Source organism: Chelonia mydas, chromosome 1 (assembly GCF_015237465.2).
Source record: "Chelonia mydas isolate rCheMyd1 chromosome 1, rCheMyd1.pri.v2, whole genome shotgun sequence".
NCBI lineage: Eukaryota > Metazoa > Chordata > Testudines > Cheloniidae > Chelonia > Chelonia mydas.
In genome coordinates, this window is record NC_057849.1 from 17,982,714 (window position 1) to 18,007,041 (window position 24,328).

Consider the following 24,328-nt stretch of genomic DNA (forward strand, 5'->3'; position numbering starts at 1 on the left):
CTCTCCTGCAATAACCTCTGTACAGCGAATGATCCACTAACACAGGCAGCTGGCATTTTGTTTTTTCTCTTAATAGGGAAACACCTGCTTAATTCAGTTAGCTATGGAGCTCCCAGTGGAAAGAGGGAAGGAAGGAGGGTGCACAGAAGGAGACAGAGTGATAGACCAACAAACTTGACACCAGCTCCAAATAAAAGCAGAGAAAATACCTTTCAGTGTGAGAAGAAACTAACTATGGTTCAGCTGGTTGAGGCACTATGGTCTGGAATGGTCAGAGTACATAAACTGTTTGTGAACTTCACACCTAAGTAATTAACTAAAATAGATTAAGCTTTCTGACAGAGTTGACAGGCAGGGATACTCGTGGCTCATATGTGCCACCAAACCTTGGGAGCCAGCTCAGAGAGCACAGAACAAGCCTGTGATAAATTATTCCAGATACCACTGCTGTGCTATCATACCGGAGAACATGCACTCCCGTTCCACAGCCTCAACAGCAAGTGGACTTGAATTGACTGATATAACAGATGTAACTGCATCTCCCCTCTCCACCCCACCAGCTCTGCCTTTGGTCCAGACCCCAGAGTAAGGATTAGGCCTACACTCTACGGCTCACCAGACAGTTGAGCCCTTTTTTTTTTTGCCCCCACATTGCAGATTTTAATCCACTTATCAATGATCACAAGTCCCCCTCCCTCCTGTAACAATCCACACTCAACAACCTCAAACACATCAATGAGCAGCTTGATTGATGCTCTCCAGCAACAGCAACTCATAAATTATGAAAAATGACTGCTACAATTAACTGAAAATCAAATTTATTTGCAAAAAACAGCATGAGTCACATCGATTTTCATATTCTATGCTCAGTATAGCCTTTTAAACTGGGAGAACTCAAGTCAATAAAAGGAAGATAATGAATATCTAAAACTTTTTTATTCAGGTCTGGTCTATTTTTTGCTATGCTGACTTGCGCTGTTTGCTTTCTTGGCACACTCACTCTGGGTAAAACCATTTAAATGTTGAGTAGTTTATTTACTGAATTTATTTGGTCAGTTTGAAATGTTTCCCTCCTCTCTGCCTCCACATCCAGCTCTAGAAAAAAATCACTTTGCCTTATTTGTATCAAGCAAAAATGTCACAAGCTAACAGAGCGATGTCTTCAGCTAGAGTAAATCAGTGAAGCTTCACCAAAGTCAACAGAATTACACTGATTTAACCAACTGAAAATCCGGCCATAAAATCTATGGGCTAATTTTTATAATTAGCTAGGCCAATCATAGAGCTAAGGAGATAGGAAATTTCAAGCACAGAGGTAAAGAAAGAAAATTATTTATAAAAAAAATCGGTTACTGACCTTCCGTAAATATTGTTCTTCGAGATGCGTGATTCATGTCCATACCACGTGAGGTGTGTATATGCTGTGTGAACCATTGCCGGAGATTTTTCCCTTGGTGGTGTCCATCAGGCCCACTCTAGTGCCCTCTGGTGCCATGCGCTTATGTACTAGTACAAGCATGCTGCCGGCCCTGCACCCTCTCAGTTCCTTCTTGCAGGATAACTCTGACCGATCGGTAGGAGGGTGGGTTGTGGAATAGACATCTCGAAGAACAACAGTTACGGAAGGTCAGTAACTGTTTTTTCTTCTTTGAGCGCTTGGTCATGTCCATTCCACGTTAGGTGGACTCAGAGTTCATGGACATGAGTACTGCAACATTCCTTGCCCCAACCTGGTGTCATCTCGCGTCTGCTGGGTAATGGCGTAGTGGGATGAGAAGATATGCACCGACGACCTGGGCCAGAAATGCTGCTGAAGAGACTTGAGCTCTTGTGGAATGAGTGGTCAAGATGGCAGATAGTGGAACATTTGTCTGCTCGTAGCATGCTTGATTACAGGAGGTTATCCAGTAGGCCTTTTATCCTCTCTGCTATTGACACAAAGAGTTGTGTGGATCTGCAAAACGATTTAGTCCTCTCGATGTAGAAGGCGAGGGCATGCCTAACATCCGATGAGTGAAGTCGCCGCTCTTCTGAATTCTGGTGTGGCTTCATGAAGAAGACTGGCAAGAAAGTGGCTTGGTTGCCATGGAAGTGCAAGACCATTTTGGCAGGAAGGGCAGAGGGGGGCACAGTTTAATCTTGTCCTTGAAGAACACCATGTACAAGGGTTCTGATGTAAGTGCCCTGAGGTCAGGGACGCTTCTGGCTGAGGTAATTGCTATCAGGAACGCAACCTTGCAGGAGAAAAAGAGCAGAAGACACAATGCCAGCGGCTCAAAGGGAGAGCCTGTGAGTTTGGATAGGATCAAGTTCAAATCCCACGGGGGAATCAGTTTGCGAACCTGAGGGCAAAGTCTCTCTAACCCCTTAAGAAAGTGGATTGTCATCTCATGAGAGAAAACTGACCTACCACCCTCTGGTGGGTGGAAGGCCAAAACTGCTGCTAGATGCACCTTGATAGATGTGAGGGCCAGACCTTGTTGTTTTAGGTGGAACAAGTAGTCCAGAATAGACTGAAGGGAAGATCGAGTCAGAGAAAGGCTTTGTTGGGACGACGATATTGAGAAAGCTTCCATTTGGCGAGGTAGATAGCCCTAGTGGACAGTTTCTTACTACTCAGCAAGACCTGTTGAACTTGCTGTAAACAGGCTTGTTCCTCTGGGTTCAGCAATGGAGCTTCCATGTGGTCAGGTGAAGGGAGCTGAGGTTTGGGTGGAGTAAATGGCCGTGATCTTCCAAGAGCGGTTCCGGGCAGTGTAGGAGCAGTACCGAGGGTGCTACTGATAAATCTAGCGGCATGACGAACGGCATAACTCTTGCCTTCTCCCATTTGATTTTTAGAAGGACCTTGTGTACCAGAGGAACTGGAGGAAATGCATAGAATAGGAGTACTGACCATGGAAGCAGGATGACATCTGAAAGGGAGCCCAGCTTGTGCCTATGCAGTCAGCAAAACTGTTGGCATTTCCTTTTCTGCTTGGTCGCAAACAGATCTACTTGGGGAGAGCCCCACCTTCAGAAGATGAACCTGGTGACCTCTGGGAGAAAGGAGCACTTGTGCTGAAAGAAGAAAGATCTGCTGAGGTGATCTGCCAGGGTGTTCTGGGCTCCCAGAAGATGAGAAGCCTCGAGGTGGATATAGTGCTTCATGCAGAAATCCTCTAGACAGATGGCCTCATGACACAGGGCAGAGGAGCACACTCCTCCCTGCTTGTTGATTTTGTCTGTCAGTGCTTACACTACTTTGCCTGTGAACTGGGGAAGAAACACTTGGCAAGCTAAGCTGACAGAACTGATCTCCCTGATGTTTATATGCAAGGAAAGCTCTTCCTGGGACCATAGGCCCTGTGTTCTGAGGCAATCAAGGTGGGCTCCCCAACCTAGAAGTGAAGCATCCAACACTAGGGACACTGACTGCTGGGGGGTGACAAAGGGAACGCCCACCACTGCCGACTGGGGGTCCTTCCACCAGTTGAGGGAGGCAAGGATTGGGGCTGGAACAGCAAGTACTGAGTCCAAGTGGTGTCCTTTTGGTGAGTACACTGAAGCTAACCACATCTGCAGGGGCCTGAGATGGTGGCCTTGAATGCCAGACCATGTAAGTGCACGCGGCCATGTGTCCCAGGAACTTGAGGAAAACCCGGGCTGTTGTGACTGGGTGGACCATGGTCTTGGATATCAGGTTCGACATTGTCTGGAATCGAGCCTCTGGAAGGAAGACTCTGACCTGGGTCAAGTCGAGCACTGCCCCAATAAACTCTATTCTCTGTACTGAATGAGAGTTGACTTTTGTTCGTTTATCAACAGGCTCAGGGCTTGGAAGGTGGCTTGGACCTGATGCTGTTCTTTACTTGGGCCTCTGAGCATCTCTTGATCAGCCAGTTGTTGAGGTACAGGTAGATTTGAATGCCTCGCCTTAAGATAAAGGTTGCTACCAGCGCTATGCATTTAGTAAAAACCTGGGGGCTGCAGATAGGCTGAAAGGGAGAATGATGAACTGGTAATGAGTCTGGTTTACTATGAACCTGAGGAATCTTCTGTGGCCAAGGAAGATGGAAAAGTGAAAGTAAGCATCCATCAAGTGGAGGGCAGCATACCAGTCCCCTGGATCCAGGGAGGGGATGATGGAGGCCAGGAGAGGAAGAGGTCTGCACTGGAGAAGGGGCTTCTTCCTCTTCTTCAGCCTCAACTACCCCCATGGGGTTCATGTCCTGTGTATTGGTACCAGGTTCGGTTCTGGAGTCAAAGTCCAGTGCCAAGTGGAGTGGTGCAGAGGCCCTCCTCTCGGAAGCAACCAAGTATGACTGCTGAGAAGATGAGCCCAGTACCAGGAGAACGGATTCCAGAATGGCCATTGCATAGGTCACTGTCCACCAGGTACTGGTGGGGGGACCCGCACCAGGGTCCGGTGGCATGTAAGATGGCTACCAGTCTTCTTTGGATGAATGTAGAGCTCCACCTTGGACTCAGATGAAGAATCTTCCTGAGGTGACCACAGGGGAGCGGTATCCCTGACTTCCGACGATTATTGTCAAGGGTCCGGGTAGAGGTGCTGGACTGGGGACGATCTTCTAGAAGAAAACAGGGGGGCTTGCCCCTGGAAGGTACTGAAGGTCCAGTTGCGGTGAAGGAACTTGGAGCACCATGCTCTCTCCTGCTCGTGCTGGTTGGAGCCAACAGTTGTCTCATCGGAGTCGGTGGTACTGGGAGCAATAATAAGTCCCTGGCCACTGCAGAGGTTTCCAGGGTTGAAGGCACTGTGATTCTGCTGGTGCCACAATGACTTTCTGGCATTGGCGGGGGGTCCTGCACTGGACTCAACATTCTGGGAGAAGTTGATGGTGCCACCATGGGATTGGGGGTGGAGGAGTGGCCCAACACGGGTTGCACTCTACTGCTTTCCCCTTGCTTGCCTTTCTTCGGCACCAGTGAGTGCCCTCTTTTTATGTTTCTTCTCAGTACCGGACATAGAGAATGGTGCCGGGATATGCGCGGTGTCGGAAGAGCACTTTGCACTGAGATCAAAGTGCTTGATGCCGAATCTGAGCGGCTTGGCTTTGAATCCGGTCTAAGAGCATCTTCCATTAGGATAACCCTCAGTCGAGCCTCTCAGTCTTTCTTTGTATGAGGCTTAAAGTCCTGACAAAGCTGACAGCGCTCCCAGACACTTCAGACAACTGCAGTGCCACAGGAGGCACAAGGTTTGAAGCCCGGGGACTGTGTGTGGGGGGAGTATGCCTGGTCCAAGGGGCAAAGGGAGTCCCTCAATGATAAAGGAGGGGTTCTAACTATCTATACTAGTATTATTTACAATATTTACACTTCAATTAAACTAAGACTAATAAACTTGGATACAGAGAAGAAACCACTGAAAAAAGCCTTGCTGAAGCAAGAGTTGTTGCTCCAGCAATCATCATGGGCGGTGTCCACGTCCAAATATAAAGGGAAGAGTAACCACCTTTCTGTATACAGTGCTATAAAATCCCTCCTGGCCAGAGGCAAAACCCTTTCACCTGTAAAGGGTTAAGAAGCTAAGATAACCTCGCTGGCACCTGACCCAAAATGACCAATGAGGGGACAAGATACTTTCAAATCTGGAGAGGGGGAACAAAGGGTTTGTCTGTCTGTGTGATGCTTTTGCCGGGAACAGATCAGGAGTGCAGCCTCACAACTCCTGTTAAGTTAATAAGTAATCTAGCTAGACGTGCATTAGATTTCCTTTTGTTTAATGGCTGGTAAAATAAGCTCTGCTGGACGGAACGTATATTCCTGCTTTTGTGTCTTTTTGTAACTTAAGGTTTTGCCTAGAGAGATTCTCTCTGTTTCGAATCTGATTACCCTGTAAGGTGTTTACCATCCTGATTTTACAGAGGTGATTCTTTTACCTTTTCTTTAATTAAAATTCTTCTTTTAAGAACCTGATTGCTTTTTCATTGTTCTTAAGATCCAAGGGTTTGGGTCTGTGTTCACCTGTACAAATTGGTGAGGATTTTTATCAAGCCTTCCCCAAGAAAGGGGGTATCGGCCTTGCGGGGATATTTTGGGGGAAGACGTCTCCAAGTGGGCTCTTTTCCTGTTCTTTGTTTAAAATGCTTGTTGGTGGAAGCATAGGATTCAAGGACAAGGCAAAGTTTGTACCTTGGGGAAGTTTTAACTGCAGCTGGTAAGAATAATCTTAGGGGGTCTTTCATGCAGGTCCCCATATCGGTACCCTAGAGTTCAGAGTGGGGAAGGAACCTTGATACGTGATAAGAAGGAACTGAGAAGGTGCAAGGTCGGCAACACCCCTTATACTGGTGCATAAGTGTGCAGCACCAAAGGGCGCTAGAGCCAGCCCGATGGATACCACTGAGGGAAAACTCTCCAGCAACGGTGCACACACACCTAACAGGGAATGAACATGAGCAAGCATGCAAAGAAGAAGGACAAAATCTGTAGGTGCAGTGTGCTCTAATGGTTAGAGAAGGCAAGTAGGAGTCTGGACTCCTAGGATCTGTTCCTGCCTCTGTAACCTTATGCAGGTCACTTAACATCATTTTGACTCAGTTTAGCTATAGCTACCTGTAGAACAGATTTAATAACCTAACAGGTCTTTCTTTTGCCTGTAAACTTCATAGATATTTAGAGACAGAGAAGTGTTTTGAGATCCTAGCTTCGAGGACGCTATATAATTGCTAAGTATGATTTAGTTAGTTATGCCCCTTGCAAGTTCTCTGCAGAACAAAGAGCATGACTACGGGCACATGCATATAATACCAGATTTGCACGCAATATTGTGATAGTTTCACACACAAATTAGATGTGTGAAGTTGTGGAGATGGCATCCACTTTTGAGAATCTGGCCCTACAAGTAAGGCTCCGTGTTTGTCACGGAGGTAATGGAAATCACGGATTCCATGACTTCCCGTGACCTCCATGACTTCTGCAGCCGCCGGTGCACCTGGGCCGGGAGCCGCCTGAGCAGCTTGGGCAGCTTCTGGGCCAGGCCCACCAGCCACTGCTGGGGAAGTCTCGGGCTCTCCCGCACCCTAGCAGCAGCAGTTTGGGTGTGGGGGGGGGCTCAGGGCTGGGGGTTGGGGTGCGAGGCGGTGCTTACCTGGGGGCGGCGGAGGCTCCCCGGAAGGGCGACAGGAACTCTCCTCCGTCAGGTCCTAGTTCCACGTGCTGCTTCCGCTTGCAGGAACCATCCCTGCAGCTCCCATTGTCCTCGGTTCCCGGCCAATGGGAGCTGCAGAACCAAGGCTTGCGGTGGAGAGGAGGCAGCATGTGGAGCTAGGGTCCCCACTTCCCAGGAGCTGGGTACGGAGCCTGCCCCAGCCCACCCACCCCCCACAGCACCCCCCACAGCACCTGCACTCCCCCCTCCCCCAAGCACCCGCGGTGCCCCCCCGGGCCGTGCCCCCAGCACCTGTGGCATCCCCCCCGTCCCCAGCACCTACCGCGCCCCCAGGGCTACCCTCCCGATCTGCCACCCGCCTCCCCAAGTTTTAGTCAGGGGTATATAGTAAAAGTCATGAACAGGTCACGGGCCGTGAATTGTTGTTTACTGCCCGTGACCTACCCATGACTTTTACTAGAAATACCCATGACTACAACGTAGCCTGAGTTATAAGTAGTGCAGGGTGTACTAACAGCAGCCTATGTCAATCTTTCTGTTCATCATTTGCACTACTCCATGTTCCATTTCACTTTAGCTGCCCATTTCACACTTTCCTGGATTGACAAAAAACCCTGTTTCTTCCAACCTAAGACTGTCTGGGCTCCACCGTTGACTGTGTAGTATCTATGTGCAACCCATGCTGACACAGTATGGCTCTTTGTCTCCCTCTAATGGCTAGAGCATGTAAAGATGTTTATGCTACTCCTTCCACGCTACTGAACCTGGTCTTTCAGTTCAGGGAATAGATGCTTATGCTCAAGAGGTCCCAGGTTCAGTCACTGCCACCACACTGTCCGGGGATGTCATTACCTATGCATACCATAGGCAGAGGCTTTCCTTCCAATAAAGCCACGTTGATCTTCCTCTAGCGTTTTCTCTCATTGCTCTGTGCAATGTCTTAAAGGCATTCCTCTGTGCGTGTCTCAGAATGCTTTATAGCTTTGAGTTATTCCCTCACCTACCTCTGGACCTCAGCATAGAGTTGATTAACTCACACTGCTTACAGCAGCACCTGACGAAATGTACTTACCCGTTCGGCAGAATTCATCAGCCTCCTGGTGCACCATGTCTTTGACCCGATTGCTGTAGGTCAGCCTGGAGTCTTGATCGTAAGCCTTCAGTGTCTCACTGGAGCTGTAGGACTTTTGCGGTATTTTGCTGTCTTCGCTCTCTGCCGAGGAGCTAGTGTAGCGTCGCTCGGTGTCACGGCGCCTGGTCAGAGATCGGTATGGTTTTCTCTCTTTCACATCCATGGCACTTTTGTCTGCGTCTTCAACATTAAAGTAACAGTGTTTGTGTGGTGATCAGATTGGAATAATCTGAAAGAGAGTATAAAAGAGAGGTGACCTGAGTTCATCCCATTAGACAGCGAAGAGTTGGGTTCTTTAGTTTCAGCTTTTTATTCAGTCTTACAATATGCAAAGGAAAGGGTATCTAATGGACCACCGGGAACTCACTTATAACAACTACTGATAAAAGGGAAGTATCAGTTATCTGTGTCCCAAACCATGCCTTGTACCTCTTGTTTATGATGGCAATTACTAAAAGAACTGCTGCTAGGCACAGCAATAAAATAAATAAACAAATAAATACTTTTTAAAAACCAACCATTTGTTCCTAGCATTAGTATGTTTCAAATGTGAACGTGGCTGAGATTTTCAAAAGTGATCAGCAATTTTGGGTGCCTCGTTTTTAGTGCAGCCCACTTCTAAACCCCTTACAGGAGCCTAATTTTCAGAAAGCATTGAGCACTTAAGCTCTGAAAATTCGCTTCCGGCACACTGCCCTGCTAGTAGAAGCCTCCTGATGCACCTGCTCTGTGGACATTCTAATTCAGAGTCCAGGCTGTCAGTCTGGCCCATGTCACCAGCTCTCAGCTTACTGTTACATACATAAAAATGAAACAATGCGTATTTTGTTGGTATCTAGGTAATAGTCCTCCCCCTAGTCCTCCGTCAGGTCTATTCTATAAATCCAGACCTCATCGTAAATAATAGATCTGCACTGCAAACTAAAAACTTTACTTCTGAACATCCTCATGACGGTTCCCTTTTAAAGTAATCATTACTTCCTTCTGCTACTTTGAGACACCTAAAAAAAAGGAGGCACCCATATTCCTAGTCACATTTGTATATATGGGTCTATATTTTAAGAGGGTCTTTATGGAGTATTTTAGGTTAGAGAGACTGACTAGGAGAGAAAAAGAGCAAGAAAACAAGCCGCCCGAGTGCTGGGAAGTGGAAGAATGAAGTGTGAGTTTTAGAAGGAGCCCGGACAAAGATGTCTGTGGAGGCAGATGCTCCTCTTCACTTCCTTATTTGAAATGTTGTTATGGTACTGAGTGAAGCTGAGAAGCTGCAAATAGGAGACGGTACCACTGCTTCATAGCTACGTAAGTGTGGATGTTGTTCCTCTCACTATGCCAGATAGAATATATATGCACAAACACAAGGGGGCACGCGCACACATACAAGAGAAACTGGTATGAGAAATAAACACGAAAAATACTTTGTCAAAAGACTTAATTATTGAAGTAGATCAGCTTTTCACTGTAATAAAATTACTTGCAACATTATTTACAGGGGGCAATAAATCAATGCATATTGTTGCAATGGCTGTAAAATATGTCTCTATGTTTCCAGACTGGTTTACTGTGCTCAAGAGAAACCAAATATTGAAGACAGGCGTACGCAATTATGGCCTGATGTACTCTGGACCTGAGCATCACATCTCACACTATATACAATAGGCATTGAAGATGAACCTCGGTATATCAGGCCAATAGTGGTTAATAAAGACCCACTCATTTCCCTTTATTTTTTGAGAGCAAAGGAAGGACAAATAAATACCTCTCATTTCCAAGGTTTGCCATACTGAGTTTAACATACTTCTTAAATCAAAACATACTGTGGCTTACACTCAGTTTGGTATTTATCGCAAGATTAAAAGAGTGAATGGAAATATTTAATTATTATTTAGAAGGGGCAAAAGTCAATCAAAAATCAAAGTATTGGCACTGAGGGAAAACCTTCAGTACTAGCACTCAGGGAAAGTTTTGCTAGGGGCAGATGACAAATATTTAACTCCAAACACTGAGGTTAACAACAAAATCCATAAAAATAAATTTAAAGCCTGACACTCCATGTTTATTTCAGCCAGTTGTGTCTAATCACTGCAACACAACTACAACCTCTTGGCCAAGACTGTATGTACTATCAGTTTAATATCTGCTCTGTGTCTTGTACTCATAGCGAAGTGGACTAGGTATAATACATAATTTATAGCTCTAACATCTGTGCTCCTGTATTGCATCCTATAGTCATGTTCTGATAACTTACAATACCCAGGCACAACCTGGTGGTTCAAAGATGGCATTTTACTGTTAGCTCACTTTCAACATCAGCAGTCCAGTGGAAGGGAGTTAGAGCCAGAGAGAGGCAACTGGATGAAGCACGCCAGTGATTGGCAGTGAAAAGGTGCATCTAGAACCAGGGAGGAAATGGGAGGACCCATCTGTGGGTCTGCCACTGTGGCTCTGTTGGAACCACATTCTGGGTTTTCCTGGCATTTAGATCCTAGACTCTATCATATTGTCGGTAGTGGCTATTGTTGGTAGAGACGACTAAGGGGAGATATAATAGAGGTCTATAAAATCATGACGGGGTGAAGAAAGTAGATAAGGAAGTGTAATTTACTCCTTCTCATAACACAAGAAATAGCGGTCAGCAACTGAAATTAAGAGGCATTTAAAACAAAGTAAGTATTTTTTCACACAATGCACAGTCAACCTGTGGAACTCCTTGCCAGAGGATGTTGTGAAGCCAAGACTATAACAGGGTTCAAAAAAGAACTAGAAAAATTCATGGAAGATAGGTCCATCAATGGCTATTAGCCAGGATGGGCAGGGATGGTATCCCTAGACTATGTTTTCCAGGGGATGGATCACTTGATGATTACCTGTTCTGTTCATTCCCTCTGGGGAACCTGGCATTGGTCAGTGTTAGAAGACAGGATACTGGGCTAGATGGACCACTAGTCTGACCCAGTGTGGCCGTTCTTATGAGGCCCCAATTCAGCAAAGCCCTTAAGCACAAACAAAACTTTAAGCATGTGTTTAAATCCCATTGAACTCCGTGACTTAAGTTAATCACATAGTTAAGTGCTTTGCTTAACAAGGATGGGATTACTCACCTGCTTAAAATTAAGCATGTGCTTCAGCACTTTGCTGAATCAAGACCTGAGAGGAATGAGAAATGAGGGTGAGAAATTGTCTAAAAGCAAGATGATAAACTGTAGCTCAGAGGTGGGCAAACTACGGCCCGTGGGCCACATCCAGCCCATGGGACCCTCCTGCCTGGCCCCTGAGCTCCTGGCCCACAAGGCTAGCCCCCAGCACTTCCCCCGCTGTTCCCCCTCCCCACGCAGCCTCAGCTCACTGCGCCGCCGGCGCCATGCTCTGGGCCGGGGGCTGCGAGCTCCTGGGGCAGAGCAGCTGCAGAGCCTGCACTGACCCGGTGCTCTGTGCTGCACAGTGCATGGCCGGCTCCAGCCGGGTGGTGGAGCTGTAGCGCCGCCAGCCACCGGTGCTCCAGGCAGCACGGTAAGGGGGCAGGGAGCAAGGGGGGGGGTTAGACAGAGGGCAAGAGAGTTTGGGGTGGTGGTCAGGGCTATGGATAGGGGTCAGGACGGTCAGAGGGTAGGGAACAGGGGGGTTGAATGGGGGCAGGGGTCACAGGGGGGCAGTCAGGAAAGAGGGGGGGGTTGGATGGGGCGGCAGGGGGAAGTCAGGGGCAGGAGTTCCAGGGCAGTCAGGGGACAGGGAGAAGGGGTGGTTGGATGGGGCAGAGGTCCTGGGGGGGGCAGTCAGGAATGAGAGGGGGGGTTGGATGGGGCGGAAGGGGGCAGTCAGGGGCGGGTGGTTTGGGGTCGGTCAGGGGACAGGGAGCAGGGGGTGGTGGATGGGGTAGGAGTCCCAGGGGGGCTGTCAGGGGGTGAGAAGCAGGGAGGGTCAGATAGAGGTCGGGAACCGGGCCATGCCTGGCTGTTTGGAGAGGCACGGCCTCCCCTAACCGGCCCTCCATACAATTTTGGAAACCCAATGTGGCCCTCAGGCCAAAAAGTTTGCCTGTCCCTGCTGTAGCTGTACTAAAGGGGATTAAATTACACGAAGGAACATTTAGGCTGATTATCAAGAAGAATTTCCTAACTGTGTGGAATAGCTCTGCTAAGGAACTGGGGAACTCCCCTATCATTTGAGTAATTTAAAACTGTACCAGCCAAAAGCAGTGGTGGTCACACTGTAAGGAAAATTCTCCCTTGATCAGGGGATGGGGCAGATGACTTAACAGAGACTTCACTGTTGCTCACTTCAATTGTATTTCATTGTTTTCCTATTTAAAGACAAAACACTCTTTTTGCTTAAAAATAGCTACCCTTTGTTTTGACTATTTTTTTATTTATATCTTTTCTTTATATGACTCTAAGGGTAAGCACTTGGCTGCAAGTCCTAGAATGGAGCAAGCTTGTTATGACTTTTATTAAAACACCTTAAAAACAGGCCCCTTCACTATAGCAGTGCTACTGGGAGATATTATAATGAACATCTAAATCATGGTTTACGGTCCCTTGTGGGGACAAATGTGCCAGAAAAGCAGTTACTATACTGTACAAAAATGGGACGGGAGGGGAGGCTGCTTCTTGTCTAATCAAGAGTGCTGCAACAATGCCTACCGAGGGCCAGTTATTTAAAAACCTTCTACAAGGAGACTATCACACGCCAAGAAAGCTCTTTTGCACAGTCAGAATCCACAAGGTACAAACGGGGTCTGTAATTACCATCACTAACCATGAAATAGGAAACAGGAAGAAAAAAAAACCCCACCAGGAAATGGAGTGAATTCCCATCAGATGAGTTTTATATGCTTTTTCTAACAGAAAAGTGTCAAAAAACTTACGTTTCTCATACAGTATGTCAAAATAACCCCATAAATTCGCAAACTTCACACATGAATTCCTCAGTAACACAGTGTTTGGATTCCCAGTGCATTCAGGCCTTTATAGATTTAACTTTCCTCGGCTCACTCTCTCCCTTTGCTTTTGTAAGCTGATGCTTTCAAATACAAAGTCCCCCTCCCCCCTCCAAAAGATCATAACTGGGTTCTATTTTTTTTAAAGGAGGAACTATTGTATTATCTGACCTAAGTGAATTTCCAGCACATCTCGTTGGATGTGCAATTACTACGATTTCATTTTTCTATTTAGGGCCAAATTCCCAGCTGATGTAGCTACACTGTCTTCAGTAATGCCAGCAGGGAATTTGGCCCTTGGCATTTCTCTGCTACATTATTACTTTTTATCTGTTACTCTTTGTGTCTTACTTTGCCTCTGCTGAAGTCTTCATCAATGCCATCTTCACTTCACAATTTCTCCAGGCCCTAGCTCCCCAGGATGTACAGAATGTAAAGTAGAACAATCACATCAGCTACATACTCTCCCACTACTTCATATCAGTATCCAGGTCAAAACTGTTCTCCATGCCTTTTGTCTCTCTCTTTCTCCCCCATTCTTGCAGTGCAACCAGCACTGACTTCTCTTCTATCCTTCCACACACTCTCTCCCCTTTGGGCACAAGAGACTTCTCTCTGCAGCCCAGTGCATTCTGGAAGAGCCTTCCTTGCTCTATGACCTTGTGGTTCTGTTCCTGTTAGGTCCTTACATCGTATTCGTCTCCACACAATCCCTTTTTCAAATCTAATCTGAAAACATCTCTCTTCTCCCTTCTTCCATGACAATTAATAGAAACTCCTACTCTTTATTTTTCAACTCTGAGGAGAATGTAACTCTGCACGGCAGTCTGGGATATTTTGTATACAGGGGTGGCAGGTTTGTAGAAATTTTAGTGGTGCCCAGAACTGGCTCCCTAAACTCCACCCCCCTGGGCCCTGGGGCAGGAGATTGGGGTGCAGGGTGCAAGCTATGGGAGGGAGTTTGGGTGCAGAAGGGGTGAGAGGTTGGGCTCTGGGAGGGAGTTTGGGTGGGGGAGGGGCTCTGGGATACAGGCTCTGGGGCGGAGTTTGGGTGCAGGAGGGGGCTCCATGCTGGGGCAGCGGATGTGGGTGCAGGCTCTGGGATAGAGTTTGCATGCAGGCTCTGGGCTGGGGCAGAGGGTTGGGGTGTGGGGGGGTGAGGGCTCTGGCTGGGGGTGCAGGCTCTGGGGGGGGTAGAGCTGGGGATGAGGAGTTTGGGGTGCAGGTACGCTTCCCCGGGGCTGGGGCCAGAGAGGAGGACTCCCCTCAGCCCTCTCCCCGCCAGCAGCAGTGAGCTCTGGGGGAGGGGCCCCCTTCTCCCCCCCCCCCCGGCAGCACACTCACCCTGCACCACTGTCACTGCACATGCTCCTTGGACCTCTCAGGTCCAGGAAGCACCCTTGCCTCCCCTGTGGTGGGTGCCGGTGGGCAGAGGGGCTGCCATCACGTGGGTCCCTCCTTCCCTGCTGCTGCCCCTCACTGTAGCCTCACTGGGGGTGGGGAATGGGGCTGCCCCATGCCCAGCGTGGGGCACCCCTGTGCTGGTGGAGGGTCCTGCCGGAAAAGGGAAGTGTCCGAGGCGGAAGGGCAGGGGCAGGGTCAGCCTGCCCTGCCACTAGTGGATGGGGGCACTAGGACCCTGAGGCGGCCGTTCATGCCCGGAGCCAGCAGAGCAGAGGCAGCAGGGAGCTGCAGGGGAGAGGCAGGGTCGCTCAGGGGCCAGGGGGAGGTGGGCGGGGGCAGCAAATAGGATCCGGGGGACACTCGGGGGAGGTGCGTGGGGCCAGGGGAGAGACCCAGCCCCAAACATTGGTGGAGCCGGGCCCCTGGGCCCTGAATATTGCTGGAGCCTGGGCACCTTCACCACCCGTTTGTATAGAAAACAGCTTGATCCCACAGCAACTTACTCACTCAGAGTCCATTCAGGGCTCCTCATGTGCATAAGGACTGCAGGATTAACCCCCTGTGACAGAGCGCGGGGCAACAACACCTACTGGGTTATGCCTGCCCACAGCTGAAGACCTCCGCCCCCCTCCCCCTAAGCCTAAAGGGAGGCCCTCCTGAACCCAGGGCTTGAGTTCAGGGGACAACTGATGACAAACAGGGTCATAAGCAGGGAGCCTGGGGGGAACACTGAAAAGAGAATCCCAGACAGCACCCATTGCTCCTCGAAGGCATCTAGGGAGCCAGCAGACATGGCCCATAGGAACTGTGCCCGGACGCATGATTGAAGAGAGGAACAGAAGTAGGCCCTACAGTCGCAGAACACCTCCTCATCCAGCATTCTCCTCCTGGGATGGTGGATGGCCACCTTGGCCAGTGCCAAGAGGAGGCTGACGAAGAGGTCTCGCGACTTTGTGGGCCACGGATGGGGTGTGCATAGAGCAGGAGATGTGGGGAGAAGAGCAGCCAGAACCTGAGGCAAAGGTTCTGGAGGAGCTGGAAAAGGGGCTGCCACCTGGTGCACTCAAGGTAGATGTGCCCCAGGGTTTCCGTCATGCACCGGAAGGGGCAGGAGTCAGGGAGATGGGTGAACTGCACCAAGTATATGCCCATGGTCACAGCCCCATGAAGAAGCCACCAGCTAATATCCCCAGCAGGCCACGGGACCAGACCGGAAAACAGACTGGCCCACTGGGGTTCTTCACCCTCCACAAGTGGTAAGAGGTCCCACCACCTGGTGTCAGGGCAAGACACGAGGGTGAGGAAATTAAAGGTGTGGAGCATGAACAGCTGTTTCCGAGGCACAGTTGAAAAATGAACTGGCTGCAAGTCGCACAGCCAGTTCAGGTTAGGTGGGGGGCTCACGGCAGGAGTCCGATGACAAGGTCCAAAGGGCCAGGGCTGAGGGGCAAGCAGGGAACACCCTCCCACAGGACCAGCTCAAGGAAAGCCCAAGAGGTGGGCGCTAAGGCTGTCCTTACCTCCTGGAATACGCATTGCGGGTATGAGGGGTGGAAAGCCCCATGCGCTGACTGAGCACCAGGGGATCCACCCAGTCCCCCTGGTCGTAGTCCAGGAGGTCTCTGATTCTGGGGATGCCTGCCAGGACCAACCTCCGGATCACTGAGGGGGATTCCACCATCTGCATACCAAGCTCGGGTTTGTGTAGCAGGGGCTCTGTGAGGAGATCTGCCCCCTTGGCAACCACTATGGACCTGGTCACCGAAACCAGTCTCCAGGTCTGAAGGTCCTGGTAGAAGATCAGCTTCTCGGAGAGGTCTCACAGAAGGTCCCTTGGATGGAGATAAAAGAGCTGCCAATCATATCAAAGCCCTTGGAGGCAGCAGAGGAAAGTGTGGACCAGCGTGCTCCACGCCAGATTACCTGCACCATAAAGGAGTCTCTGCAGGGCCTGGAGGCGGAAGACATGGACCTCACTGTGAGGGCAGAGCAGACTCTGTCCTCCCTCTTCCAGGGGGAGATGCAGAAACTCAGTGTAGACCTGTCCAGAAGAACTCCAGAATTAGCCTCTGAGCTGGGCTAGGGTACCCAGGGCCAGACTCAGGGTGTTGAGCTGGTGCCAGAGGATGGACAGGACTACTTGGTTGAGCACCAGCGCCCTTTCCCACAGGGAAAGGCACTGGAGTAGTCCTGTTCACCTCCACAGCCGCTCAGCCACCCTGCCCTCCAGATTATGCCAGTTCTCCGGCGGAGCAGGATGGGCGGCGGAAAAGTAAACACCCAGATAGAGCAGCGGATCTGCGCTACACCGGATGGCGTGGAGCGCGGGTGGGAGGGAGCTCGCCTGCCGCCTGTCCCCAACCATCAGGCCAGAGTTCTTGACCCAGCTGATCCGGGCAGAGGAGGCTGCCGAGTAGACAGCTTGGCAGGTCTCCACTTGCACCAGGTCACCCAGGTCCTGGACCACAAGGAGCACGTTATCGGCATACACTGACAGGACCACCCCTAACTCTGGCTCATGGAGCACTAACCCCGTCAACCTCCTGCAAAGGAGAGGGAGGGAGGACTCGATGGCCAGAGTATACTGCAAGCATGACAGCAAACAGCCTTGACGCGCCCATCACCTGAAGCTGACGGGTTGGATCAGGGTCCAGTTGAGCTTGACCAAGCATTCTGTGGAGGTGTATAGAACCTGGAGAAAACCCACAAACCGGGGCGTGAAGCCAAATGTCCGCAGAGTGCCCAGGAGATACCCGTGGTCCACCCTATCGAATGCCTTCTCCTGGTGCAGGGGACAGGAGGGCAAATGACAGACCATCCTTACACCTGAGCTTGAGAAGGTCCCAGACCGCATTGAGATGATCAAAGATGGTACGGCCCAGGACAGCATAGGTCTGGTCAGGGTGGACAACATCCACCAGCATGGACCCCAGCCACAGCAAGATGGCCTTGTGGTTCTATTCCAGTTAGGTTCTTACACCGTATTCATCTCCACACAATCCCTTTTCAAACCTCATCTGAAAACATCTCTCTTCTCCCTTCTCCCATGCCAATTAATAGAAACTCCTACTCTTTATTTTACCACTCTGAGGGTCATGTAACTCTGCATGGCTGCCTGGGATACAGCTTGTATAGAAAACAACAGCCTCATCCTATAGCACCTTACTCGCTCAGAGTTCATTCGAGGCCGCTCATGTTAATACGGGCTGCAGGATTAACCCCCTGTGACACAGTGCTGGGCAACAACAGCTAAGCCAGCACTCTGGTCACTGCAGCTCCAATTAAACGCTGCATGTATCTATATCAGAAGGGTGAAGAGCGGAGTTACTGCTGCTAAGAGCTGAATCTGTTGCTCTAGGGAAGTTACAGGTTTCAAACCAAAAGTTGTGATGACTAAAGGCACTCCTTCAGTGGTAAAAGACTTGGCCGGATAACTAGAAATTTCTGACTCAGGTGACACAGTTTATGGTCTTCCTAAAAATAAATCTAAAAGTGCAATGAACTTGAAATCCAGAGAAGCCTAAAACTACCGGATAAAGTTTAAAGCATGGTGGAAAAGTGGTGTGCAGGAGACTAAAATGCAATTACCCCAGTTATATCTGGTTTGGGAATCCCATAGGTTTTCTTCAGTCTCCCATGGTCTGCAGCCCTCAGCCTGCACGGCTGGAAGATTTATAGGTCCACAAATAAAAAGGTTTTAAATAGTTTTTGACTAGCGTAAGCATTTTAATGTTGCATTACTTGGGACCCTACACTGTTCGTTAAACCCAGAGGTTTCCCAAAGAAGCTAGCACTTCTGGAGACTGTTTTACCTTAATATCTAAATACTATTTAGTCACTCAGCCGAGGCAGTCTCACACAATCCTTTATGTAACTGGCCTTTTATGAGATAGCAGTGAACTACATCCACCCTAGAATCAGTCTTTAAAAGTGGGTTATTCAGAACCTCAAGTTACTAGATATACTGTAAGTGCTCTAATTAATACACATTGACTGGGTCAGCTTGACAGCGCAGAGTGTCAAATCACACTGGCATGCAGTGCACATGGCTCAGGTTTAGAAACTTATCTCTTCGGCTGGTGGAAACACAGCATATTGCAGATGTGGCACTTGCAGTATTCATAATAAAATGCATCCCCACTCCCGCCACCCTTCCCTTGGTGTTCATTGAATGAACAGCATGATAGTCTCAGAGATGACTGCAGAAAGTAAACATTTCAAGAGACAGAGAGACACACGCCCCAATCCAGAAATACCCAAAACCCTGGTGAGTAGGGAAGTCAGCTTGGAAGTCTCTTGCCGTTCATCTGCAGAAGTGAAGGACAATACAGGCATAAACTATTATTCATTATTGGCAGAGCCAAGTGCAAAAAAGAAAAAAAGGCTATTCAGAAACTGAATTTTACTTGCTACTTGAGGTTACCTCTCTTTGAATTAGAAGAGGTCACCTTATGAGCAGTTCAGCTCCTGGCTGTATGCAAGGCTACAGAACAAAGCCGATGTGTTCTGATGACTGAACTCCAATTCAAATCTAAGGTGAACACTGGAGTGACTCTTAATATAGCAGATAAAGATACATCACTAGATAGATCCACATGTGTACACTTGAAAATGTTGGTACCCATTAGTTTTCTCTTCCTTGCTTTTCTACTACTATCATTACTATTTTATATAGAGATGATCGGATACTATAGTCATAGGTACTAATAGAAGACTGTAAGATATGTGGACTGGCATATAAGCACCTCTCATCCTGAAAGATCCCAAAGTCCATTACAAACAAATGCATGCATATTATTGATATGCAAGCGAGCTCTAAGGTGGAGGAGCAGAAATCAGCTGTCACACAGCAAAGATGGAGAAAGTAAATTTGGAAGTTAACACAGGCACAAAGCCCTGCTCTTACAAAAAGTGCCATAAGGTCTTTCATGTCCACAGAGAATGGATAAGACCTGTCTGTGTGTTTATGATATTAAGATCTCTGAAGAGAATGGCCTGTTGTTGCAGGCACTCCTGAATCGTATGGAATGTCCTCCCTTCGGAATTTCAGTCAGGGCAGTTGATTATATCCAGCCATTTGACTGGTTGAACGTAAACTGAGTATTCCAGACTGGATGTTGTTCTAACAGATCTGCTCCAGGAATTATTTTGGGGAAGCTCTATGGCATGTGTTATGCAGGAGGTCAGACCAGATGATCACAATGGTCCCTGCTGGCCTTGAAAGCTGTGAATCTATGAAATGCTACCCACTCCTGCATAAATGAAGAGGAGTTTTGCCTGCATAAAGAGAGATCTGTAGGCCCCTTGTTCTATATAGTAAGTTAACTCTATGGTGTTACTTTACATACCTAATTGGAGGACAAAATACATCTCAGTTTCTTCTGTATATATCAAAGTCTTCACAGAAACCACCACCACCACCTGGGCAGGGGCTGCGGAGAACTGCTCTGAAGGCATTCAAACTATTTCCTACTTCCTACTTTTATTTATTTATTTTCCTTGTAAGGAGACAGGAGTGAAGGGAGGAGGCATCTAAGCATAGGTTATTTTTTTTCCCTTTCCCCTCAGCCAAACTATGGGTTTGGGAACCAGGAGCTTTCTCATCCACAAGGCAGGCACTGAAGGTAAAGTCAAACGAGTTTTTCCCTTGGCGTCAGTGGGCATCGGATCAGGGTCTACTGCCTCCTGGGGTGGCCGGAAAAGCTCAATTCCATTTGGTGAAAAATTTTGAGGTTTGAATTTTTTTGCTAAAATACAGAGGAGAGAGACCCATCCCAGACTGGCCAGCTGGTTAGTGCTATGTGAGACTCAAGTTGAATTTGTTGGTCTGCCTCATATGAAAGACCGGAACCTGATCTCCGATATCCCAGCTGCCTCATATGGAGCAGAGACTTGAACAAACAAGACAGGCTGAGAAGGAGAAAGAATGCATTGTGACCCACATTTTACAGATGGGGAATTGTGGCACAGGGACATTAAGTGACTTGTCCAAGGACACAGGGCAGTCTGTAGCAGAGTCCAGGAACTGAACCCCTACCTCCTGAGGGCTTGTTTGTCACCATAGCCACAAAACCATCCTTTCCTTTCTAAATCATAGCAATGTAGGGCCAGACGGGAACCTCAACAGGTCATCTAGGCCATCACTGAGGCAGAATACAGTATACCTAGAGGGGTTCTCATAACAAAATTTTTGGTGGCCTCAAGAGTGCGGCCACCAATTCTTGCTAGTGGCCGCTGTGACAATTTTTCCTAAAATATTTAATTAACTTTAGGAAAAACAAATAAATTATGCACATATATGTGTCCAAATCATTGTAATTTATACATTGAAGACTCAATAATAAAAATAATGTACAGTTGTCTCTATTCTTTACTGGACCTAAACAGAATCGCAACACAAATAAGGTGCTTCAAATGTTTTGCTTTTTTTTTTTTTAAAGACTTGCTAGTTAGTAAGTTTGCTACTGTGAAAAATGATATTCGTATATTTGTTAATATCAATTTTCACAGCAGACTTACTCAACCCCAGCAAGCTGAGCGACAAATTAAGCCCTGGATGGGGAGGTGGGTAGGCAGGCAGGGGGACCAGGGGTGATGGGGGGGGGGCAGCGGGGGTCGGCAGTGATATGTGGTGGGGTGGGCCTGGGCCTGGATCTCCAGGGCCAGAGCCTGCCACCCACCACCCCAGGGCTGACGCCCGAGCACCACCGCCCCTGGGAAGGTGGGGAACTCACATTGGTCACCTGCTCCTCCAGTGTTTGTGGCTCCAGAAGGAGGCTTGGACAAGCATTTGCTGGCGGCCCTGAGGGAGGGCTTGCCACTTTGCCCCTCCCCCAATCACCACCAGGAGGCTGTGGCTGCAAGAAAAGCTCCTGGTGGCCGCATACGGCCACGGTGGCCACATTTGAAAAATGCTGACCTAGACCATCCTTGACAGGCCGTGTTTTTTAAAAACTCCAATGATGGGGATTCCACAACTTTCCTTGGAAACCTATTCCAATTCTTAGCTAAAGTTAAAAGGTTTTCCTAATAGCTAACCTAAATCTCCCCAGCTGCAGATTAAGCCCATTATTTCTTGTCCTAACTTCAGCGGACATGGAAAACAATTGATCACCATCCTCTTTATACCAGCACTTCACATATTTGAAGACGGTTATCAAGTCCCCCCTCAGTCGTCTTTTCTCAAGACTAAGCATGCCCAGTTATTCTTTTAACCTCTCATCACAGGTCAGGTTTTCTAAACCTTTTATCCTTTTTGTTGCTTGCCACCTCTCCCAGCTTCATCTCATCTTCAAATATTATAAGCATACTCTCCACTCCATTATCCAAGTCCTTAACAAAAATATTTAATAGTACACCAGAGCTACCCTTGCCCTCCCAGTTTGACAGCGAACCATTGACAGCTACTCTTTGAGTATGGTCTTTCAACCAGTTGTGCACCCACCTTATAGTAATTTCATTTAGACCACATTTCCCCAGTTTGCCTATTATCGTGTCAAAAGTGGCCTAGCTCATATAGCTGATCCTGAAGTTGCTGGATGGATAATCTGCCCCCATCTTTCTTCAGTGGCGCAAGAAATAAGCCCATTTTTTTCCTCCTGATAAAATCCCCCGAAGAGTCAAACTTCAAACCAAGTTTATTAAAATATGAATTATCTGTAAAAAGACTGCAAAGGCCCATGAATTGATTTCTGATTTTCTATAGACTTATTTTCGGACTTCTCTCTGTGATAATCAGAAAGCACTGAAAGATGTTAGGGACTGATTAATCAGCACAACTCCTACTGTGTCCAAAGCTTAATTTTCAATTACAGTTCAAGCTTATGCAGCAGGCAATATATTTTCCTTAGGTAAAATGCCTACGGGGGGAAAATGCAGAGATAAAAATAGCTAAATAGAAAGAGAAGAATCCTTATTAAAAAAAATACTCTTCTTGTTATTCCAATTTGGAAGCCATCACCTCCAATGAAGGAATTTAAGCAGATGTAATCCTTTTCACAGGACTGCTTCTCCATCCAAATTTCCTTCTAATCAATGTTATTCTACATGTATCAACTTCTGACAGGTGGATTTACCAATACTGTCTGATGGTTGGGCCGCAGCATGGTGTTGAAATTTCTGCAGGGCAACTCAGCAGAGTACAGTTCTGACATTGCTGCAGGACTGGAAAATGCGGGTAGAGAGGATCTAACAAACTGGTGGAGAGTGATACTGTCTCTCATTTGAAAACGTAATTCTTTGCACTTATGTCAGCCTTGCAAAATTCTACCCTCCTAGAATATCAGGGTTGGAAGGGACCCCAGAAGGTCATCTAGTCCAACCCCCTGCTCAAAGCAGGACCAAGTCCCAGTTAAATCATCCCAGCCAGGGCTTTGTCAAGCCTGACCTTAAAAACCTGTAAGGAAGGAGATTCTACCACCTCCCTAGGTAACGCATTCCAGTGTTTCACCACCCTCTTAGTGAAAAAGTTTTTCCTAATATCCAATCTAAACCTCCCCCATTGCAACTTGAGACCATTACTCCTCGTTCTGTCATCTGCTACCATTGAGAACAGTCTAGAGCCATCCTCTTTGGAACCCCCTTTCAGGTAGTTGAAAGCAGCTATCAAATCCCCCCTCATTCTTCTCTTCTGCAGACTAAACAATCCCAGCTCCCTCAGCCTCTCCTCATAAGTCATGTGCTCTAGACCCCTAATCATTTTTGTTGCCCTTCGCTGGACTCTTTCCAATTTATCCACATCCTTCTTGTAGTGTGGGGCCCAAAACTGGACACAGTACTCCAGATGAGGCCTCACCAGTGTCGAATAGAGGGGAACGATCACGTCCCTCGATCTGCTCGCTATGCCCCTACTTATACATCCCAAAATGCCATTGGCCTTCTTGGCAACAAGGGCACACTGCTGACTCATATCCAGCTTCTCGTCCACTGTCACCCCTAGGTCCTTTTCCGCAGAACTGCTGCCTAGCCATTCGGTCCCTAGTCTGTAGCGGTGCATTGGGTTCTTCCGTCCTAAGTGCAGGACCCTGCACTTATCCTTATTGAACCTCATCAGATTTCTTTTGGCCCAATCCTCCAATTTGTCTAGGTCCTTCTGTATCCTACCCCTCCCCTCCAGCATATCTACCACTCCTCCCAGTTTAGTATCATCCGCAAATTTGCTGAGAGTGCAATCCACACCATCCTCCAGATCATTTATGAAGATATTGAACAAAACCGGCCCCAGGACCGACCCCTGGGGCACTCCACTTGACACCGGCTGCCAACTAGACATGGAGCCATTGATCACTACCCGTTGAGCCCGACAATCTAGCCAGCTTTCTACCCACCTTATAGTGCATTCATCCAGCCCATACTTCCTTAACTTGCTGACAAGAATGCTGTGGGAGACCGTGTCAAAAGCTTTGCTAAAGTCAAGAAACAATACATCCACTGCTTTCCCTTCATCCACAGAACCAGTAATCTCATCATAAAAGGCGATTAGATTAGTCAGGCATGACCTTCCCTTGGTGAATCCATGCTGACTGTTCCTGATCACTTTCCTCTCCTCTAAGTGCTTCAGGATTGATTCTTTGAGGACCTGCTCCATGATTTTTCCAGGGACTGAGGTGAGGCTGACTGGCCTGTAGTTCCCAGGATCCTCCTTCTTCCCTTTTTTAAAGATGGGCACTACATTAGCCTTTTTCCAGTCATCCGGGACTTCCCCCGTTCGCCACGAGTTTTCAAAGATAATGGCCAAGGG

At 48.1% G+C, this 24,328-nt stretch overlaps 1 protein-coding gene across 1 annotated transcript in view; it reads right to left on the reverse strand.

The window, feature by feature from the left end:
• Positions 1-24,328, reverse strand: part of TENM4 (teneurin transmembrane protein 4) — a 1,747,045-nt gene that overhangs the window by 434,081 nt on the left and 1,288,636 nt on the right. Inside the window, exon 7 of the mRNA XM_043528206.1 lies at positions 8,190-8,478. Within this exon, the coding sequence (XP_043384141.1) occupies positions 8,190-8,412 (223 nt within the window). The 5' untranslated portion in view covers positions 8,413-8,478. The remainder of the gene's footprint in view (positions 1-8,189; positions 8,479-24,328) is intronic.